General features: G+C 39.0%; 2 protein-coding genes across 4 annotated transcripts; both read right to left on the bottom strand.

Annotated features, from left to right (window-relative positions):
• Positions 1-1,001: 1,001 nt before the first annotated feature.
• On the bottom strand, positions 1,002-9,756 carry daxx (death-domain associated protein). Of its 2 annotated transcripts, none has more exons than XM_034124709.1 (11): positions 9,420-9,756; positions 8,710-9,007; positions 7,795-8,232; positions 7,294-7,425; positions 7,059-7,175; positions 6,387-6,618; positions 5,601-5,770; positions 5,192-5,363; positions 3,989-4,538; positions 3,513-3,639; positions 1,002-3,012 (listed from the first exon to the last, which is right to left on the bottom strand). In XM_034124709.1, exons 2-11 carry the CDS (start codon positions 8,947-8,949, stop codon positions 2,953-2,955), a joined length of 2,238 nt encoding a protein of 745 aa, XP_033980600.1. In that variant the 5' UTR covers positions 8,950-9,007; positions 9,420-9,756; the 3' UTR covers positions 1,002-2,952. The 2 variants fall into 2 exon arrangements, with proteins under 2 accessions (XP_033980600.1, XP_033980599.1); XM_034124708.1 differs by having other exon boundaries at positions 8,710-8,967; positions 9,420-9,755.
• An 824-nt stretch (positions 9,757-10,580) lies between these two features.
• Positions 10,581-15,888, bottom strand: tapbp.1 (TAP binding protein (tapasin), tandem duplicate 1). Of its 2 annotated transcripts, none has more exons than XM_034124822.1 (8): positions 15,601-15,888; positions 14,395-14,589; positions 13,549-13,797; positions 13,001-13,360; positions 12,442-12,765; positions 11,641-11,742; positions 11,500-11,522; positions 10,581-11,397 (listed from the first exon to the last, which is right to left on the bottom strand). In XM_034124822.1, the coding sequence occupies exons 1-8, from the start codon at positions 15,659-15,661 to the stop codon at positions 11,386-11,388; spliced, it is 1,326 nt and encodes a 441-aa protein (XP_033980713.1). In that variant the 5' UTR covers positions 15,662-15,888; the 3' UTR covers positions 10,581-11,385. The 2 variants fall into 2 exon arrangements, with proteins under 2 accessions (XP_033980713.1, XP_033980712.1); XM_034124821.1 differs by having other exon boundaries at positions 11,500-11,528; positions 15,601-15,884.
• Between the last annotated feature and the right edge of the window lie 3,062 nt (positions 15,889-18,950).

The raw sequence follows: 18,950 nt of genomic DNA, 5'->3' as shown, positions 1-18,950 counted from the left end.
ATTTGGGGAAATTTGTCCGTGCGCAAAGCATTGTGGGGATTTTAAGACCCGGAGTCTACACATGTGCAGCCTCGAAATCTCTCGCTACGAAGTACGCCGGACATTGGAACAGTCCTTCTGCGGCACTCGATGACGTAGGATGCTTGAAATAGTGGCTCTGGAGCAGCTTTACTCGACATTGAGAAACACCCAGATAGTCATAGGTTACCTTCCTGTGTCATGAAAACTGGCACAGATTTGAACTTGGATTTTAGAGAAAGACCAGCAGTTATCATCTTATTAACTGAGTGATGTGCACAGCAAGAGTTTACTATTTGTGACAATTACAAAAAAGTGCAACCACAAAGAATATGAATTGTGCCAAATCAGGAAGTGTATATTCAACTTCTTAGATGATAAAAACTAGACCCAAAACCAAGAGTGTGTACTTTTATTTAGTTTAAAAGTGTAATTAATTGAAAAGAATCCCATGATGGGTGTGCAGCTCTGAAGCACACTGAACAGTTTTGAACAAACATAGTTTACTCTGGATTACAATCAGTCAGATGGTTTCTTGCACCTTGTGTTATTTGAATAAGTGATAGAAGACCTGTGAGAAATAAAGACGGTAGGATGTGTGCACAGAGCTGAAAGGTGTCGCTGAATACTTGAGGTATTTTAATTATTTTTTTACATTCCTCAAACTGTTACATAACATTTAACATGTCTTCAGACCAGTTGATTGTTGAACAGAAGATGACGGCTGTCTATAGACATTTCGATGTAAATCCTGAGTGGTACTAATAATATAATTCTACCGCAGATCAATATTCACCTCTGCTCTGTATCAAAATAAAGGATTAATACATTATTTGGTGAGAATAATGGACTTTGTATGTCTTTAATTTCTGTTTAAATCTTGACAAATATAAATAAATCTTTGTTTCGTACTATAAAAATGTATTTTGAATAGATGTATTTTGAAGAACAAGTAAAAAGCTCCCTAAGAAACAGAGGCTGTAAACATTACAAAAATATCATTTATTTATCAAAATTGAAAAACAAAACAATTCACAGTGGATGGATCACCTCTCTGCATAGATGAGGCCTAGTATCCGTGATAACTAAATTCCTTTGAGAAGTCGGCTTACTCCAAAATATTATTTTCAATCGGAAAATGTATAAACATTGGATTCAGGGCAAAAGACAGATAGTTGCCTTCACCAAAGAGCTCAAGGGCTCCATTAAATGAGGACAGGACAACTGGCTGTGATAAAGGGAAATAATTCATCAATTGATGGAGATCTTAAGTTCTAAATAGTATTTTACAACTAAAAAAAGAAAAAAAAACTTCTAAAATTACCAGAAAACTCACAAAAGACATCATAATGCTTTTGTCAATTTGTTTCAAGTTTAATGGCCAAAAAATGTTCTGAATACACAGTGTAATGACAGGTAGGAACAACTCTGAAAATAATGATTAGTTGAATGAAATCAATGTATGGGTCAGAATAAAAGTTTGGTGAGTTTAGATTTGGGCTTGGCTTAATACACTTAGTTATAGGGGCACGTGTCCAAATGATGAGTGTCGTGCTTAGACAGAGCAAATAAGATTATTTAACTTGATCTCTCTCTCTTTTGTTTTGAGTCATCTCAGTCATAGGAGTGTGTGCTTTAGTTCCTTAAAGGATAAGGCCTTAGTCAACAAAGACCATACAAAGACCACTAATGTGTTCGTCCATCTTTATCCTTTAGTGCTGTGCTTTTATTTAGGACTATTTTTCGCCGCGGAATAGTACAAATATAAAACTCTATTGAATATTTCAGGCAGCAGCAGGACAGAGTATGTGGGCCCCAAGATAAACTACAGTCCATGTTCAATTTAAAGAAGGAACATGTCACCCAGCGCCAGTGGGGCTCTTGTGTAGCTTTTAATAGATGTGAGACAGAAATGTGTATCATTCTTCCATACAGAGTTTAGTAACAATTCTCTGGAGTTGGTCTTTTCATGGGATCTGTTAACAATAAGTCAAATAAAGAATATTGCTTGCACTTATCCTTAAAACCTTTCTATATTAGCCTTGTCCAAATGTGTAATTTTAAAATGTCAAAACTCTGGGATCTATATAGCTTTCCTGCAGGACCCATAGATCTCAATACAAAATATTAACATTAAACTTTATTATAAACCTAAAAATAAAAATATGTGTTGAGGTAAAACATAAAAAACATTTTGTTTTAAATTGTTGGAGAACACAGCTCACTTAGTCCATGCACATCATAGGTAGAAAATAAAACAATGTCAAAAGTCCTTTTTAATCCCCTCTCTCCTTTGTGACAAAAAGAGATTGAAATATAAAAATTTAAACAAAACTAGCGGTAAGCCCTCGCCAGTCGAGTGTCAGTGAAAACAATCCGTCGCACAGTTCATGTTTTCAGGCCCTGGTTTCCATCTTTAATCACACAGAGAAAAGTTCATGTTGGGGGAAGATCATCCCAAGAAGCAGTTTTTCCTCTGCGTTCACAGCGCCAACAAACTCATTTCAATGCTACTAATAACTGAAGCATTATTAGTGTTACACTGAAAGGCAGGAAGCACTGTGCCAGACGTTTGGATCAGCCGACTGATCTGGATTAGGTCACCTTTAGTGACACAGAGGACAGGGGACATGTGGGGCATCAACGCTCCTCTGCTGGGAGAAAAGGACCATGACTTGGTTTCCCCCCAAAACCTGCCAGGTTATACAGCTCTCTTTCAAATGTGATGTTATGATTATTTTTTATTTAAGCCTTCTCAAAAATATTGGCTGATATTGTATTTAAATTGTATACTAAATGTATAGCTTTCCAAATACATTCCCCCCCAAAACAGTTTGAGCCGTTTTTCCTCTTCTTACAAACCAGCACAAAAGGCCAGTCCTGAAAAAAAGTGTGAACAATCTTGCAGTCCAGTGAGAGGTCAAAGGTGAAAGGTCATTCTGAGTCTGACAGGATGATGACCTCATCAGGGTCACACTGGGTGGCCACGTTGACCTGGAAACACAAACACACACAGTACAGTTTGATCAGCGCTCATAATGAAACACCTCTTTTTTTATGAATGAACTATATCTACGAAAGATTTTCTCTCTTATTAAAACTCTTAAGTTCTTGCTGTGAAAGGAAGTTTGCTGTAAACTGTGCTGAACATATCTACATCTAGCAGGAAGTACAATTACTGGTCATAAATATAAATTGATTGGTTCCTCCTATTTAAAAAGAAAAAGGAAAAAAAAGTGTAATAAAAAGATCTGTACAAACAAGAGCCTCAAGTGACAATGTGATCAAAGACAAATACTCACAATAAGTGGTGACTGTGACATGGAAAAGGATGGGAATCACCCGTAAAACATACAATATAAACATATTACATACATCAGAAAAAATGTTTGACATTGTTTAGAATATGAATCATGATCAGCACACCTGAACTATATACTGGTCACTAGAGTAAACATGTGCAGTGTATCATTCCTGATCTCTGTGGGCCTCACCTTGTTTTTCTTGGGCGGCGGTGTGGACTGGGAGCTGCTGACTATTTCCCGGGTTGGAGTGCTCGCTCGGGTTAACTCTTCGCGCTGTGGAGAGCTGCAGGTCATATCCAGAGGGATATCCACGTCACTGAGGCGTGGATGGAGAGTGGGATAGAGACAAAGCATTAGGGAGAGAGAAGTGATGAGGTAGAATCATAATCCAGAGCTACATTATTATTCATCAAAGAGTCCTAGAGCTTCAACTTTTTAAATAAGCCTCCATGTCACGGTTACCATCTTTGAAAGTGGCATTTAAAAATGTGGTTTGTTATTCTATACTAAGGAGTATTTTTCTCTTCAGCAAGTAGTGGCTAGTTTCTGTTCATTGAGAGTACAAAGGTGAAAGTTAATCATCCATTTCAGATCAGGTAGAACAGGTTAACTCTCTCGCAGCAGGAAACACCCCTCAGTTTGCTCAAACCCAATAAAGCCTGTACCTCTCGTGGACGAGTATGTGCTTTGAGTTTCGGGAGTTCCCGGATATCATTTCCTCCCTCTTCCTCTTCTGGCTCCTCGTGGCTCTGATGCTGGGCGGCGGCGACGTGCCGTTGGTCTGTGTCTTGCAATTTTCTACGATGATTACTGGCGACAGCGGCACAGTCGCCCCATTGGCTGCTGCTGAAAATACGTCTGCAGCGTCCTTAGTGCTGGTGCTCACAGGCACGACTGGAACGTGATTGGAGGAATCTGCGGGCTCCTCTAATGCTGAGGGGACGCCATTAGACAGCGGCGTCTTCTCCTCAGTCTGCATGGGCTCTGATTGGCTGGGGCTCTGTCTAGGGGAGGGGAGGTCAGACAGCGGAGAGACTTGGGAGCCGCTGTCCTCAGAAAGAGGACTGAGTCCACTTGTGACTGGCTCCTCGTTGTCCTCTTTCCCGTTTCCTTCTTTATCTCTGGTAACGCTTCCTGCTAACTGATCCGTCTGATCCTCCTTGTCGGCAGCGTCACACGCAGGTTCTGCCTCGTTACCGTCCTCCTCATCATCGTCTATACAAAGAGGGAAATTAATGACATTTGCAACAGACAGGGTTCATACACTTTTTCACCAATGACTTTTCCATGACCAAAAAAATTACCCTTTCTCAGCGGTACCACTGAAACATTTTTATTTTAACATGGAACAGGAAAATAAGGTCTGCATATGAAACATGTTGTGCCTATCTAAAACAAATCAAATAGGCTTATTAGCTTCTACACGCTAAAGCAACTAAAATCTCTCACCAGCAAAATACCTCGTCAGTTAAATGCCATTTTACATTTCATTACTATACGATACAGTATTTATTATCATTATAGTATTACTATTTCGGCGATTAGATAAAATATAAATTATATTTGATGCAACTTTGGTTACATTTCCATGACTTTTCCAAAACTTTGGGAAAAATATTGTTTTCCATAACTTTTCCAGGGCCTGGAATTAGCATTTTGAATTTCCATGACTTTTCCAGGTTGTTTTTAATGACCGTAAGAACCATGAACAGAGAAACTCAGGAGACATGTAACCCTAATCGAGCCATTCCCAACCCAATATCAGCGGGGAGAGAAACGCTTGTTGAAAAATAAACCCAAATATGTTTTAGACGCATGTTGACATTAGCAGGACACCAAACACATTAACCATCAAAATGAACTCTGACCTCCAACTTGCTGAGTGCTGGCCTGGATCTCCTCCTCGATGTCAGTGTCTGACGACTCATCTTCTTCATCATCATCATCATCCTCCTCCTCCTCTACCTCTTCTTCCTCCTCCTCCTCCTGTGCATTGCCGTTCACCTCCTTTTCTTCTTCTCCATTTTCTGATTTGTTGGCCTGAAATAGATAGGACATGGAAAAGTCAGAGTTTGATCTTATTTGCTAAAAGTTGTTACGGCTGTCTTTTTATATTGAGAGGACCAGCAGATAAGGTAAGCTTATATTATAGAATCCCCCCACTACGGTGCCTTCATGTGTTGATAGAAAGTTCTGTCATGTAAGATGTTAGTCATTATACATAAATGAGAAAACACCAGCACACTGAAAGCAGCAGGTGATTTTCCTGCTCCACACCTTTTTGTCTTTGCCGTCTTTCTCCAGTCGTTTGGCCCTCTCCTGCTCCTCCGTGTCATCCTGTTTGACAGCGTACTTGGTGATGACCTCATCGAGACTGGACATGGCCATTTCTCTGTTCGAACGAAGCTTCCGCAGCAGGGAGATGTCCGACAGAGCCGGGTCTGAGGCTGCAGAGGGGGGTGGACAATAAATGAGTCAGATAGGAAATGCGAAACATTTGAAGTAACTCAAGTCTTTGCACCGGCAATACCACAGATCTATTATATGGGCCTGATCTGCCAGTTGTCATAACGGATCCCTTTTCTTTGAACGGCAAACCAGATCTACGGCCCATTGAGAAACAAATCAAAGAAAGTGTCTGAGTGTTGTTCAAATGAGGGACGGCGGAGGAAGAGGAATGTCCATTGCTAATAATATGGTGAAAAATCAATGCATTTCATATAAAAGCAATTTACTTTTAAGATTAAATGGTAGGGATTTTGTCAGACTTTACCTTTTTTTCCAACATAGGTTGTGAATTGTAAATAGGGTAGACACAAAGAACTGTTGCTTTAGCATACACCATTTCAGTTCATAGAAAATAGTTAATGTCATGCTTCTGTTATATTGTTTTGTTTGTTCTAAACAAAAATGTGTTCTCTGTTGTCCCAAAAGGGAAAATATATAGTTTTTTTGTGGTGTAATTACTGTCACATTTGTGTTAATAACCTAGTTTTCAGTAAAGTCAGAATACTGTCAGTCTGCCACAGCTTCAGCAGACAGACCTCCTCCCTTGAACCTTACCGGGCTTGTAGGCGTCAGTGAAGCGCGAGCCGAAGTTGTACACCAGGTCCAGGTGACGCCTCTCCTGTATGCGGCTCCCGGTCTCTCTGAAAGCCTCCTGGGCGATCTGGTTCAGCAGTTTCCGGGTCAGGCACAGGTTGTGGCGCTCGTTGGTGCGCAGCACCTGCTGGAGGATGTCATGGTAATCCGGAGGGTTCCTCTGCGCCTCAGGACTGTTGATGAAGCGCTCAATCTGACAGGAGGAAGGAACATAGGGTAAGGAATCAGGAGCATATCAAATTCAACCACATAGAAATAAAGTAATAGGAAATATAACAGCTTCCAACCTAAGTCTATATTACAACACCAGACATGAACTTCTTGATCTAAAATTCTGAAGATCCTTCAAAACTATTAAGATTCAACACATTTTAAGGTTCTGTCATTTTCTGTTTTGTATTGTGCTCTATGTATTTGTCAAATCTAGCTGATAGTAATCAAATCAATTTCATGCAAGATGGATGTTAGCTGTAGGAGGCTCATATTATATGTGAAACGAATACTGCTGACATCAAGATATCGCTGAGAAGGTTAGAGGTTATTGCTAATATATTGGTTAGGTAGACTAATAGTATACTCAGTTTATCCCAGTGTTTGACTTTCATTTCAACACGTATAACTATTTCAACCCACCCTCCTGTTGATCTCAGGGTAACGCGTGCTGTTGTAGCTGATCCTCTGCTCCATGACTCGGCCGGTTAGCGTGTTGCAGCTCTTTAGTTCACACAGCTTTTCATAAATCTTCATCATCTGGAGGAGGAGAATAGGACAGTAAGAGAGTTAGGACAGGTGTGATTATAATAATCTGGTGCTATGGTTCTTTTTAAAGTTTCAGCAGGGTTTATAACAAGCGGAGCCGCAGTCTGACCTTGCGTTTCAGCTTGTGCTCCTGGATGTACGAAGAGCCCTCATTTCCAAGGTCGTCCAAACTCAGCTCGGCCTGCTGCAGGCGGCAGATCTCATCGTTGTAAAGCTTCAGGAGGTTCTCCAGGTAGGCTATCTGAGAGTCATGGAGAAAAGACATGATGGCTCAGGTGTGTTTGCTCACACAGAGTTCATATCCTAAATGTAGACGTTTAACCCGGGTTGTTTGTTTACTTGGCTCTACATCTCTCAAGTTGGTCAGGGATACAGTTCAAAACGGTTCTAGAAACGTTTCCTTTATCCTGATTATTTACCAGATTACAACTGATTATATGAGCAATTCAGTGATTATTGTTTATTCATACTTTTATATATTTTCCTCTTTTTACTTGTTTGAGAAAGCATTTCATAAACACTGAAAACATGACTATTAAAATAAATAAACAGCAGTTATATTAAGGTCATTATGATCAAAAAACCATACCTAGTAGTTTCCACCACTAACCTGTTTTCTGGAAGCCCTCTTTGTCTTTTTCTCTGCTTCCTGGTCCTCCTGCAGCCCTGAGGTGGATGGTTCCTTATCCTCTGCTGCCGGGTTCACCCCTCCGTCTTCTTCGTCCATCTTCACTTTAGTCTCGTCGTCATTTTTTAGCATAAAAGAGGTAGACCGGAAAGAACTTGATGTTGAGGTAGAAGGTCGGGGTTCAACCTTGGATAGGATCAGCTTCCTCTTAGCTGCATTCTGCTTGAGTGCAGTGCACAGTTCATTGATGTAGACAAAGGCTTTGGAACGGTTGGCCTGAGCGCGAGTCAAACATCGTCCCAAGGTGTTCCTGAACTCCACCGATGACAGATAGTCGGGGGAGGCCTTGGCATGTTTGGTTTGGAGAAAAGTTAAGACCTCAGGGCAGTCCTGGGTGAGAACGGTGCAGTGGTCCACAAACTAAGAGGAAAGAAAATATGAAGGATTAAAGGCAAGGTGTTTTTATAGAAAATCAATAAAACCACAACCACTATCAGCATATGGGATTCAAGTGTGTCTAGTTCACATCCTGTTTTGATGTATTCTCAAGGAAATGACAACTCTCTGTGTATGACGACTATTCTCAAGAGTTAAGATGGAAGTTTTGCACATCTAATCAAACTTGTGGTCAGGTGCTTGATACAAAGTTCTCTGCAATGACTAGCAAATGTAATAATATCACCATGTCTTTACGGTAATAAATACAAAAATGTACCAGCCAAAGGTTAATATAGCTTGGACTGTACATTTGTCTAGAGTTCAACCCCTGTTATTTGCAGAAAACCTACCTAATATAATAATCTCTGAAGTTCGTGGAACAATACAAAAAGCACCGTAATGACACAATGACAAACCACTTTGGATAAAACACTTAATATGAACTTGATATGAACTCACTTCAGTAAACAACCTCTGGTTGGTGGCCTGCAGAACCTGTGGGTTCTTCTTGGCAGAGGAAAAAGGTGACTGTGTAATGTGGGTAGGGGCAGGCTGCGGAGCTCTGAGGGGGGAGATGAGTTTGGCTTTGAGCTGGTAGGATGAGGTGGAGGCAGAGCAGGAGGGTTGAGGGATATCCTCTTCATCGTCATCATCAAGGACTATTATCTTATCTGCCATCAAGGCGGGAGCCACGGCCATCCAAAGTGTCAGTGATTTCTGATTTCAGAAAATACAGGAAAAATGTTGATAAGGTCACCTGAAAGTACAAGATGTCAAAGAAACAGTAGGAAGCTGAACATTAAACTTAAGTAAATGTTGGTGCTCATAATGTATTGCTTTTATTTAAAGAATATATTAAACGCAGGGCTTTTACTCCACACCCAAATATTGCTAATTCCACTTATTAAGATAAATATCTTAATAATTGTTCCACTACTGGTATTAACACACTGAAACACGACCATAAGCCTGTGATGTGCTAGCAGTACATCATGTTGTCTATGGTTTAAAGAATGAGACGAACATTCAGCGGCTTTAAGTGAAACTAAAAGGCGACGTGACAGAATATTGATAACAGAAAAACAGATGGCAAATGAGATACAAGCTATGGTTAAGAAATAAAGGTTTTGACTACCACACACTAATATGACACACTCACACATACTGACCTCTTGTTTACGAGCGACTTCACGCGAAGACAAAAAGGGAAGTTTGTCCACGATCCACCATTAGAATGTTGGGTTAGGGTTAGCTTTAGCATTAGCTAGTTAGCAAGTAAGTGAGCGAAGTAAGAAAACAATCGACCCAGAAAAGAAGCCTGCATGATGTTTTTAACATAACTCACAACAAACATAAATCCATGATACTATGTAAAACCCTACTTTAATCCCGCATACTTTCTCTTAACCAAAACAACGCTAGTTAACTTCGCTATGCTGTCGAATATGGAAAGCTCTTTGTCGAAAGTGTATGAAGTGTACCCGCTAAATTCAGAGCAGCACCGATGCCTCTGATTGGATGATAGATGGTACAGTCAGTAAAAGCGTTAGCCATTGGGTGGCTTTCGTTCGGTGAGATTTTTTTTATAGTTTATGTATTTAAGAATTACCTTACTGTATTAATAAATATACAACATAGTACATCCATAATACAACGACATTAAGATGGCACTTTCGGATACTAAAGACAATATAAAATAAAGTCAAGCATTGAGCATTCTTTTACTTTCTCTTATATTTTTTTCTACTTAAATTGCTATCTGGTGTGCATTTAAACGATAAAACCACAAGAATACTATCTAGCAGCAACACAAGATGCAAAAAAGTAGGCCAATCATTACCAGCGTAATGAATGAACGCATTTTTCAAGACAGAGAGTGGGGGATGAATGTGGGTTAGGCCATGTTGTGTGCCGTGAATTAAACAGTTATGATTGACGTATTATTCCATTGCCTATTATACAAATATAACTGTTATTTCAGATCCTTACATATTTTCAGTCAAGGATTAACACCTTTCCAAACCAAAAACATATTTCCCCATGTAGTTTTATTGTGAAAAGACAAACGGAAGTCACACTTTGTATTCTAACCATCTGAATCTTTGCAGAATGTTCAATAGGATTTTTTTTCATTTAGAAACAGGTTATCCCTGCTGAATTGTTAGCAAGAAAAAAAAAGCTTCAGCCACACTGTTAAAATACTTCCATACACATTATTCTAGGAAGACTCCTTTTAACCAATGATATATGGACACTTGAGAATTATCAGGTTATTTTTCAAATAATGTGACATTTTATAAACAGGAATAAAGGCATCCAAAGGCAGCATGTTTAAAAAAAAACTTTTATTTATTTTCAAATTCACATTTAAATTAAGATAATTAAACACATCTTGACATTTCAGGTCTGTTTAAAGGATTTAGAGAAATTAAAATTAAGATAATTAAACACATCTTGAATGTTCCCTTCAGTGAACACATGCTTTGTTTGTACTATTACCTACAATTTTAACTTAACCCGGGCTGTAAAAGCGTCATTTCTACCAAAGGTTGCAAAAGTAATAGCGTGACACACAAACACACATACACATTTTTTTCACAATACACACACCAACAAATATTTTTTTTGTATTTACAAAAACAGGATTCAGTTTGTGGTTTTGACATAGGTCTAATTATATATATATATTTTACTCCTGAGTCATTTTTAAAATAAGTTTTATTTATTTATTTTTATGCTCCCTCTTATCTCATTATTACCTCAAAGTTAAAGTGTTTTTTCTAACAAAGGGTTGCATCATATGGAAGGGTTTACACCCCCAAATTGTAGCTGATATTTCAAAACATTACCATTTAAAATCCTCTAAGTTTCTGGTCCTTTACCAGCTACATCGCATCAAGCAAAAGAAAAATCACAACTAACACGTTTAGACTGAGCAGAAGCCATTTTTGAAAAACCCTAACCCTAACAGAATTTAAATCCCTAAGAAATATTGTCTTAAAATAAAAATGGTGAAAGCAAGCAAGCTTCTCTCTGGATCAGTGAAAAAACAATGATTAGGGGGATATTTCCTGCTAAACCCCATCCAAACCTGGATCAGTATCACAATTTCACAGCAGTGGACTTCACTCTTCTTTACTTGTCCTTCTATAAAGGAAGAAATTGAAACGTGTTATTGAGGCAGAAAAGTGTTACACTAATGACAACACATTGTGAATTATGAACTTTTGTTTTGAAAAATAACAATACCTTCTCTTGTTGGCCAGCCACATCTGAGCCTGTGTAAAGTGAAAAGAGAAAAAGTTATAAACAGAAGTAAAAAAAAAAAAAAGGGGTAATAATTATTATTATTGTAAATACACATGGACTTTTGAATGAATTATTTGTTACCTGAGCTGGTGATGGTCCAAGAGACAAACTTGATAAGTCCGTAGAGGACTAGTGCTACACCGACCATTCCCATGGAGTCCTCGATGGAGGGAGTACTGAAACCTTTAGAGACAAAATAACAAAGTCTTAATTGATTCCAGTTTATATGACTTGTCTCTTTGTTATCAAGCTTGATTCGAATAATGAATTTAACCTACAACATTAATACTTTAACAATTATATATTCCAACAGAGCCATCATATACAGTATATTAGGTGTGTTACAAGATTACATCCATATTTTATACTGTCTATGTTTTTTTAATGGCCCACAGCGGGAAATGACCATAACCTAGCATAATGAGCACCAGTCTCTTTACAGCATAAATCAGAACCATCAATATTTACATCAAATTAAGATATTCATGGTGTGATTTAAGGGTTGGGTGATATAAATGAATACAAGTTTACTTAATTGGATATCAATGCAGGTAAAGACATTGACAGCTCATTAAACTTATTATAACAGTTAAAAACATTTACAAATGGCATCACCTATCTCTAATGCTGTCTTTAAAAGCAGAAAATACAACGTGTAGGCTATCATTTATCATAATAACCATAATCCCAAAAGATGGTCTCATATAACGCTATCATCTTTATATTAATATATCTGCGTATGCTAATTGGCACATTATAACTTTGGCAATGTTCAGAAAAATCACTAACTGGCCTCTATCTTGTTATGGTGTAAACGTTTGAACCCCTTGTTGCCAAAAGAGCTTGATAACTATCGGAAACAACAACTTTTTTTAACATTACCGATGACATTGAGGGTCACGCTGGCCTGTCTTGTGCCTCCAAGATGGACAGCGACACAGGTGACCTCCCCTCCTCGGCCCAGGTCTAGTTCAGTCGTGTCAAGCTCCAGCCGGCTGCTCTGGCTGTAGGTTCCATCCCAGGCCTGCCTGTGGCCCGTAACGCTGCCTGATCCCAGAGGCCTGGACTTCCCATCGATGCCTTGAAATTCCCAGCTCAGTTCCAGGGAGAGGGGGGCAAAGCCGGACGCCTCACACTGAGCAGTCAAAGTCTGGCCTTGAACAGCGAGGGGGAGAGGGGACGGGTAGATGGACACGGAGGGAGGTTCTGGGTAGAAGGAGGAACAAATGGAGGAGCAAAAATAAAAAGGAAAGCCATTAAGAGAGGTGAATCATAATCTTTTTTTTTTTCCAATGTTGTTTGCCATCAGACAATATACAATTACAGGCTTTATGTGACTGTCAACAATTACTAATAGTTAGAGATATAACTTATTCATAGAGCAGAGGCATGCAGGTGTGTCTCCAAACACACAACATAAAGCACATACATTTTCCCTTACCTACAACTTCAAGCTCCAACGTCACCTGAGCCACAATGTGTGGTAGATACACCGAACAGATATACATCCCGGAGTGACGCACTTCAGCTTCCTGAAGTATCAGAGACGCATTTCCTTTCTCGTGCAGTCCCTCAAGGTCCAGTGAGGCCCCTTTCTCTTTTGTATCAGCCAAGCGGTCTGTTTTCCCGTCGTAGGCCAGAACCAATCGTCCGTCGCCTCTGAACTGGTAGCGCCACTCCACGGCAAAACCTGACCCGGATAGAGGCGAGGAAGGGTCGACCCAGAATCCGCAATCCAGCAGCACTGGTTCCCCGAGCCTGGACTGCACTGACACCGTGTTGCTGGTCACACTGAGGATCACTGAGCAAACAGACAGTGAGGAAGAGAGAGTCAAACTACCACATATGACATACGATTCAATTACTGACCAACTTAATTATAGATTTAATTAATTGTGTATATATCGGATAATTATATATTTTAGTGTTTCTCTAATTGAAACAGACATATTGCCACGGGTAACAATTTTTTGTGTCATAAATCATTACCATTGTGCTCTTTAGTTGCTGTTGGAGCACGCATGATCGTGGAAATGGCCACCTGTTTGTTGAGGCCCTGCAGGGAAGTTGAAAACCAATCAGCTTCCAGGTATATGGGGCTTAAGCCGGAGTCTGTGAGTGGAGCAACCCATTTGAGGTCGGAGAGCTGCGGTGAGAAGGGGTTCATCTCACACTGGGGCTTCTCCACCGAGCCTCTGGGAGGGTTCAGAGAGTGGTGGCAGAGCGTGGCTGCTGGGTCTGAGGAAAGACATTTTGGAGGGAAACGTGTATGTTTTGTCATTGTACTTCTAAATCAGAGATGCTCACTCTGCTTATGTGTAAAATAAATGGAATTTGACAAAAGAATGGTAGCTTGATCTAAAAAGGGACATGAACAAAATCTAAAAATGATGAATTAATCCGAGAGACGATGATGATTGAGAAACATTTCAGGTCTGTTTAAAGGATTTAGAGAAATTAAAATTAAAATATTTTAATAAATATATCATATAAATAAATATGCAGTCGCTATCAGAAAAACTCGAGTTAAAGACTAGAACAAAAATACAATAAATGAAGCAACACTGAAACCATATCTACAGTGTATAATCTATTATGAAACAAAGCAACTTTAAAGAGAAAGTATATAACTATATCAGTACTGAAACTGTAAAAGAAACTAAACGGATATAGTCTGGATCCTGAGATCTGATTCACTGCATCTGAAAAAGTGCAATGATAATAATGGACCAATAGCTCTTATATGTCGACTTACAGAAAACGGTATCGGCCATGGAGCCACACACGTGCAGATATATACCCTACATCCTGTTTAATGAGTCCTTTTGAACTAACCGGTGATAGAGTAGACTCTGTCGGGGTTGATGTCAGATGGAGCCTGTTGGGACTTGGCTGTGTGGCTGTGTGCGTCTGTCCTGATGTGAAGCAGGGACTTTTCCTGGCTTGTAGCTCCAGTTAAACCTCCTCCTCGACCAGTTTTCTCCTGAACAAACCAGCACTCCAACACTGGACAGCTGCTGCTGCTGCAGGCTTTAGGCAATAGATTTAGGAAGGAATTAACAATATACATATATATTTTCTAAAACAGTGTAACATAGGAGAATAATAGCACTGTTTTCTCAATTGTAAACCCTAGCTGTTTGTACTTTTCATTGGCTACAGTGCAACATTCCCCTAATTTTAACAATGTAATAATTGTGTTTTCTTAAGACACTTTTTATTATTTTACTCAAAAATGTATATTGTAGTAGTAGTAGTTATATTAATTTAAAATGTTATGTCAAGCATTGAGGGATAATAGGAATCAAACCCTAACAGACAAAATAAAAGTAAAAGTTGGACTTTCCTCTTCCTCTTCCTTTTGGTCGACTGATGTGTCTTGCTTTCATATTCATAATTTTTTCTTGCTTTGCATGTCAATGTTTGAACTTTAAACAACAATTATCTTTGTATTGTTATTATTTTCTATACATTGTTGCTCTAAAACCACTTTGTGTAACAGTTTCGGCCATGCACACCAAACTCCCTTTAGAAATATAGCCGTATTTAACATAATATCATGTTAAAGTAAAAAAATTAAGGACAAATAGGACATTTTACACAGTATATTACGTAAATATATGTTTAGCTAAATTCGGCATAGGCTATAGGTTTTACAATGATTGCACATTACATTATCAATATTCTGAAAGTTTAAGTTAAAGTCGTTTTCACAATGGGATCATAATCAAACTATTATAGTAACGTAAGACAGCTGTGTTGCTATTTTTTGATTTTCCTGAAATTATTGTTGACTCTTAAATATATAGAGTGCCATAATTAATACTTTAGAAGTCTTCTTTAGTTAGCAATGCACATATTTACTGTGCCCAACTGTTCCACTGAGTTAGGGTTACTTTATTACACAGGTAAACACACATCAGGGCCACAGGTAGATATACTGCATATTCATAAACAATTCTTTTTGGTGTATTGGCCAAAAACAGAGCAACAATATCGACTAGTACTATTAGTAAATATCGACGGATACAGTAACCTTACCTTTTATGAAGCAGATAAAAGTCACCAGGGACAGTTTGTAGATTGTAGACAACTCAGTCATGATTGTAAATCTTTTAGGTTCCGTCAGGTCCTCTTTGCTGCTATCGCACTAACGAAAAATAGTTGATAATGTGGGTTTTCCCCCCTCAACTCCGGGTTCATTTTGGTTTCACTTTAACGTGCACCGTTCCCTGAAGCTAGCGGGAAAAAAACAGACATATTCCGGCGATCTTTTCAAAATAAAGCAGCATTTATCAAGGTTTAGCGAGCTACACAAGTTACATCTGAAAATAAAATGACTTGAAATTTAAAGACAAGCCCTTTCCAGACATTGGAGGCAAACACTGTCGGAAATATGGTAGCCAACAAAGAGGAAGTTCTCCATCTCTACAGGTAGATGGCGCTACACCATAATCTACCATGACGTCTGAACCTTTTCCTCCACTTTGTGTGACTTTGCCTTCCTTCCTTGCTCTATTTGTCTGCAAAAACATGTCAACATGCCACTGATTTTGAGCATAACTACGTTCTATGTGCAGAACCGATGTGTGTCAATCTGAACTCGTTTAATCCAGAGAGTGGGAGAAATCGAGAAGAAGCATAGTAAGGCTGCAAATGTAAAGGAAAGGAATCCAGTCTCAGAACAGAGGTCAGATAAGGACAAGAGATAAATAAACAGTCATGAATGGACCAGGGTTCTCACAAATAGCCTTTGTTTTTATACATTTTTTGTCCAGCATGTCCTTTGAAAAAGCAAATGTAGTTTTATGATAAATAAATAAATACATTCACTATGGTTTAATTGGTGTATTTGTCTCTTATAGATTTAAAGCCAATTGTTAACACTTTGTTTATGAAATGTCAGTCTAAGATTTGCCTGTTACTTCTGTTCATCTGATGGTTATATTAATGCAGAACACTTTTTCTTTAACACTAGAGGATGGGGAAAATCGAGGAGGACAAGAAGCATCGATGGCCTGGCAGGTCAAAAGTAGATAACAACCATGGCCTGCTCTCCCTTTCTGCTGTGTGCCAAAATTGCAAATCATGCCTGATCTGTGTCACACATGAACACAGAAGCGAAACCTAACAGACTCATCAGGTGATTTCCCAGAAACAGCTCAGAGGGATGTGCTGCTTTTGCCCAGTAGAGGAGCTCTAACACTCTCAGTCCAGGAAAGGCAACGATCATGTATGCTACTGCCTTGCATTCTGCAACCTGGTTAGGTTTGTTGATCTACCTCATAGAGCCTACCAGGAATAGAAACAGAAGGGTTTGTCAGAGAGACATAAGAGAGGAGTAAATCAAGTTACCTCCTGGGTAGGTTCTGTCACAGTGTCACTCACTGCTTCTGCCTGCTCAAATTACTTTAATGTATGTTTTTATCTGAAGAATTTCCCTTTTAGGGTTTATCAAAACAAAAATATCCCAAAACATATATTTTTATGTACTTGATCTATTATAAAATAATATATTTTTGTGTAAAAAATCTAATATTGAAGCCCAATTTGACCTGCAGTGACTGCCAGGTCAGAGCGTTTGTGTACCTGCCATCAAAACATGGGAGGAAGACACAAAATGGCAGCACACTGGTGTTCAGATTAAAGGGTGGGGCCATTATTGGCATGTGTTTGTGTGCTAGTCATACTGCGTGCATTTCATTTCAGGAACTTTATAAAGCCACACAGCGCTTTGAGTGGACGCTTTGCTGCATTTGTTATGTTCCCATTCATTACCACTTAGTGAGAACTGTGAATACAATAGTGTGCTGTTACAAAAAGAGACAGAATTATGTCATTTTAGGGAGGTTTATTTAACTGCAAAACAAGAATAAAAATGATATTATCCTGTTGTTGAAATGTTATCAGGTCTCTTAATTCAGGCAATTATTTTTAAAATCAGAAACAATTTTAAGGAAGTAATATGAATGCTGAACATTTTTTACACATGGAATAATCTGACTTTAAAAAAAAAATTATTACTATGATTTGTGTGTGCTGTACTTCTTTCCAGGTGTCACTGTAATATTACACAATCCAAACATTATTAACAAATCAACAACCACAAACGATGCGAAATGTATGAAGATGCACTGTAGAAATACTTCAGAGAGTGAGTAACTGTGACATTTTGTACCACATATTTATAAATCATAACTGCAGAGTAAATGTTCAGCAGGTGTCTGAATGCACCTGAATGCATCATATTCCGGTGAAAGGCTCACAAGCCAAAAAGGTTCTGAAGATTGAATCCTCAATGTGTTGAATTGCATTGATTAAAGAGTACAATATTTATATCAGAGAAATTATAGGACCAATAATTTACCATAAATGGAAATACTCAAGCAAAAAGGAATTACCTTAACATTTTAATTTATAAAAGTACAGTACTACTCACCAGGCTTTGGGGGAGTACGATACGATACGATACGATACGATATACTTTATTGTCCCCGTAAGGAAATTTGTTCTGGACTCCGTCCTGCAGTTCCGCATACATGTACATATACAAACATAGTGGACATTAAGAGACATACACATATCATCAGTCATACACCGTTTGAACAAACACAATACACAGACACACACATACTGACAATGGTGACCTATTGCACCACCCTCATGGCCAACATTTAAAAAGTACATTTCATTACATTTGACTACATTTCATTTCATGTGAATGTTAAGAAGCTTAATCGACATAGGTAGGCATGAGTGCTTATAGCGGTTCAGCCTGCTCCTGGGAACCCTGAATCTTCTACCAGAAGGTAGGAGCAGGAATTCTGGGTGGAGTATGTGGGTGGGATCAGACACAATTTTTTTTGCCTGTCTGATAATGGACTGCTCGTATATGTTTTGGAGAGATGGGTGTTTTTTAACCCCCATCATTTTCATAGCAGTCTGTACCAGGCGAGCGATCTGTGACTTTGACTGCACTGTCAAGTTACCATACCAGGCAGTGATACCATACCTCATGATGCTCTCCAACACTGCATGATAGAACAGTAACATGAACTTCTGGTCGACTCCGAAAGCCCGGAGTCGACGCAGAAAGTACAACCGCTGTTGAAGTCTAGAGCACAGACCTTAAACATGCGCCTTCCAGCTGAGTGTATTATCTAGATGGACACCAAGGTACTTATAGGAGCTGACCTGAGTTATGGGTTCATTGTGGATAACCACCGGCCTAAGGTCACCCACTGCCTTTGGGCCCCACACCATCTCCTCAGTCTTCTTCACATTCAGCACTAGATGGTTAAAATCACACCACTGTACAAATCTCTCTATTTCAGAGTGATAAGCCGATGAACTGCTGCCTTTGTGCATCAAGCCAAGGATGGCTGTATCAT

Source organism: Trematomus bernacchii, unplaced genomic scaffold (assembly GCF_902827165.1).
Source record: "Trematomus bernacchii unplaced genomic scaffold, fTreBer1.1, whole genome shotgun sequence".
Classification (NCBI taxonomy): Eukaryota; Metazoa; Chordata; class Actinopteri; order Perciformes; family Nototheniidae; genus Trematomus; species Trematomus bernacchii.
This window is presented reverse-complemented; position numbering and strand designations above follow the sequence as displayed.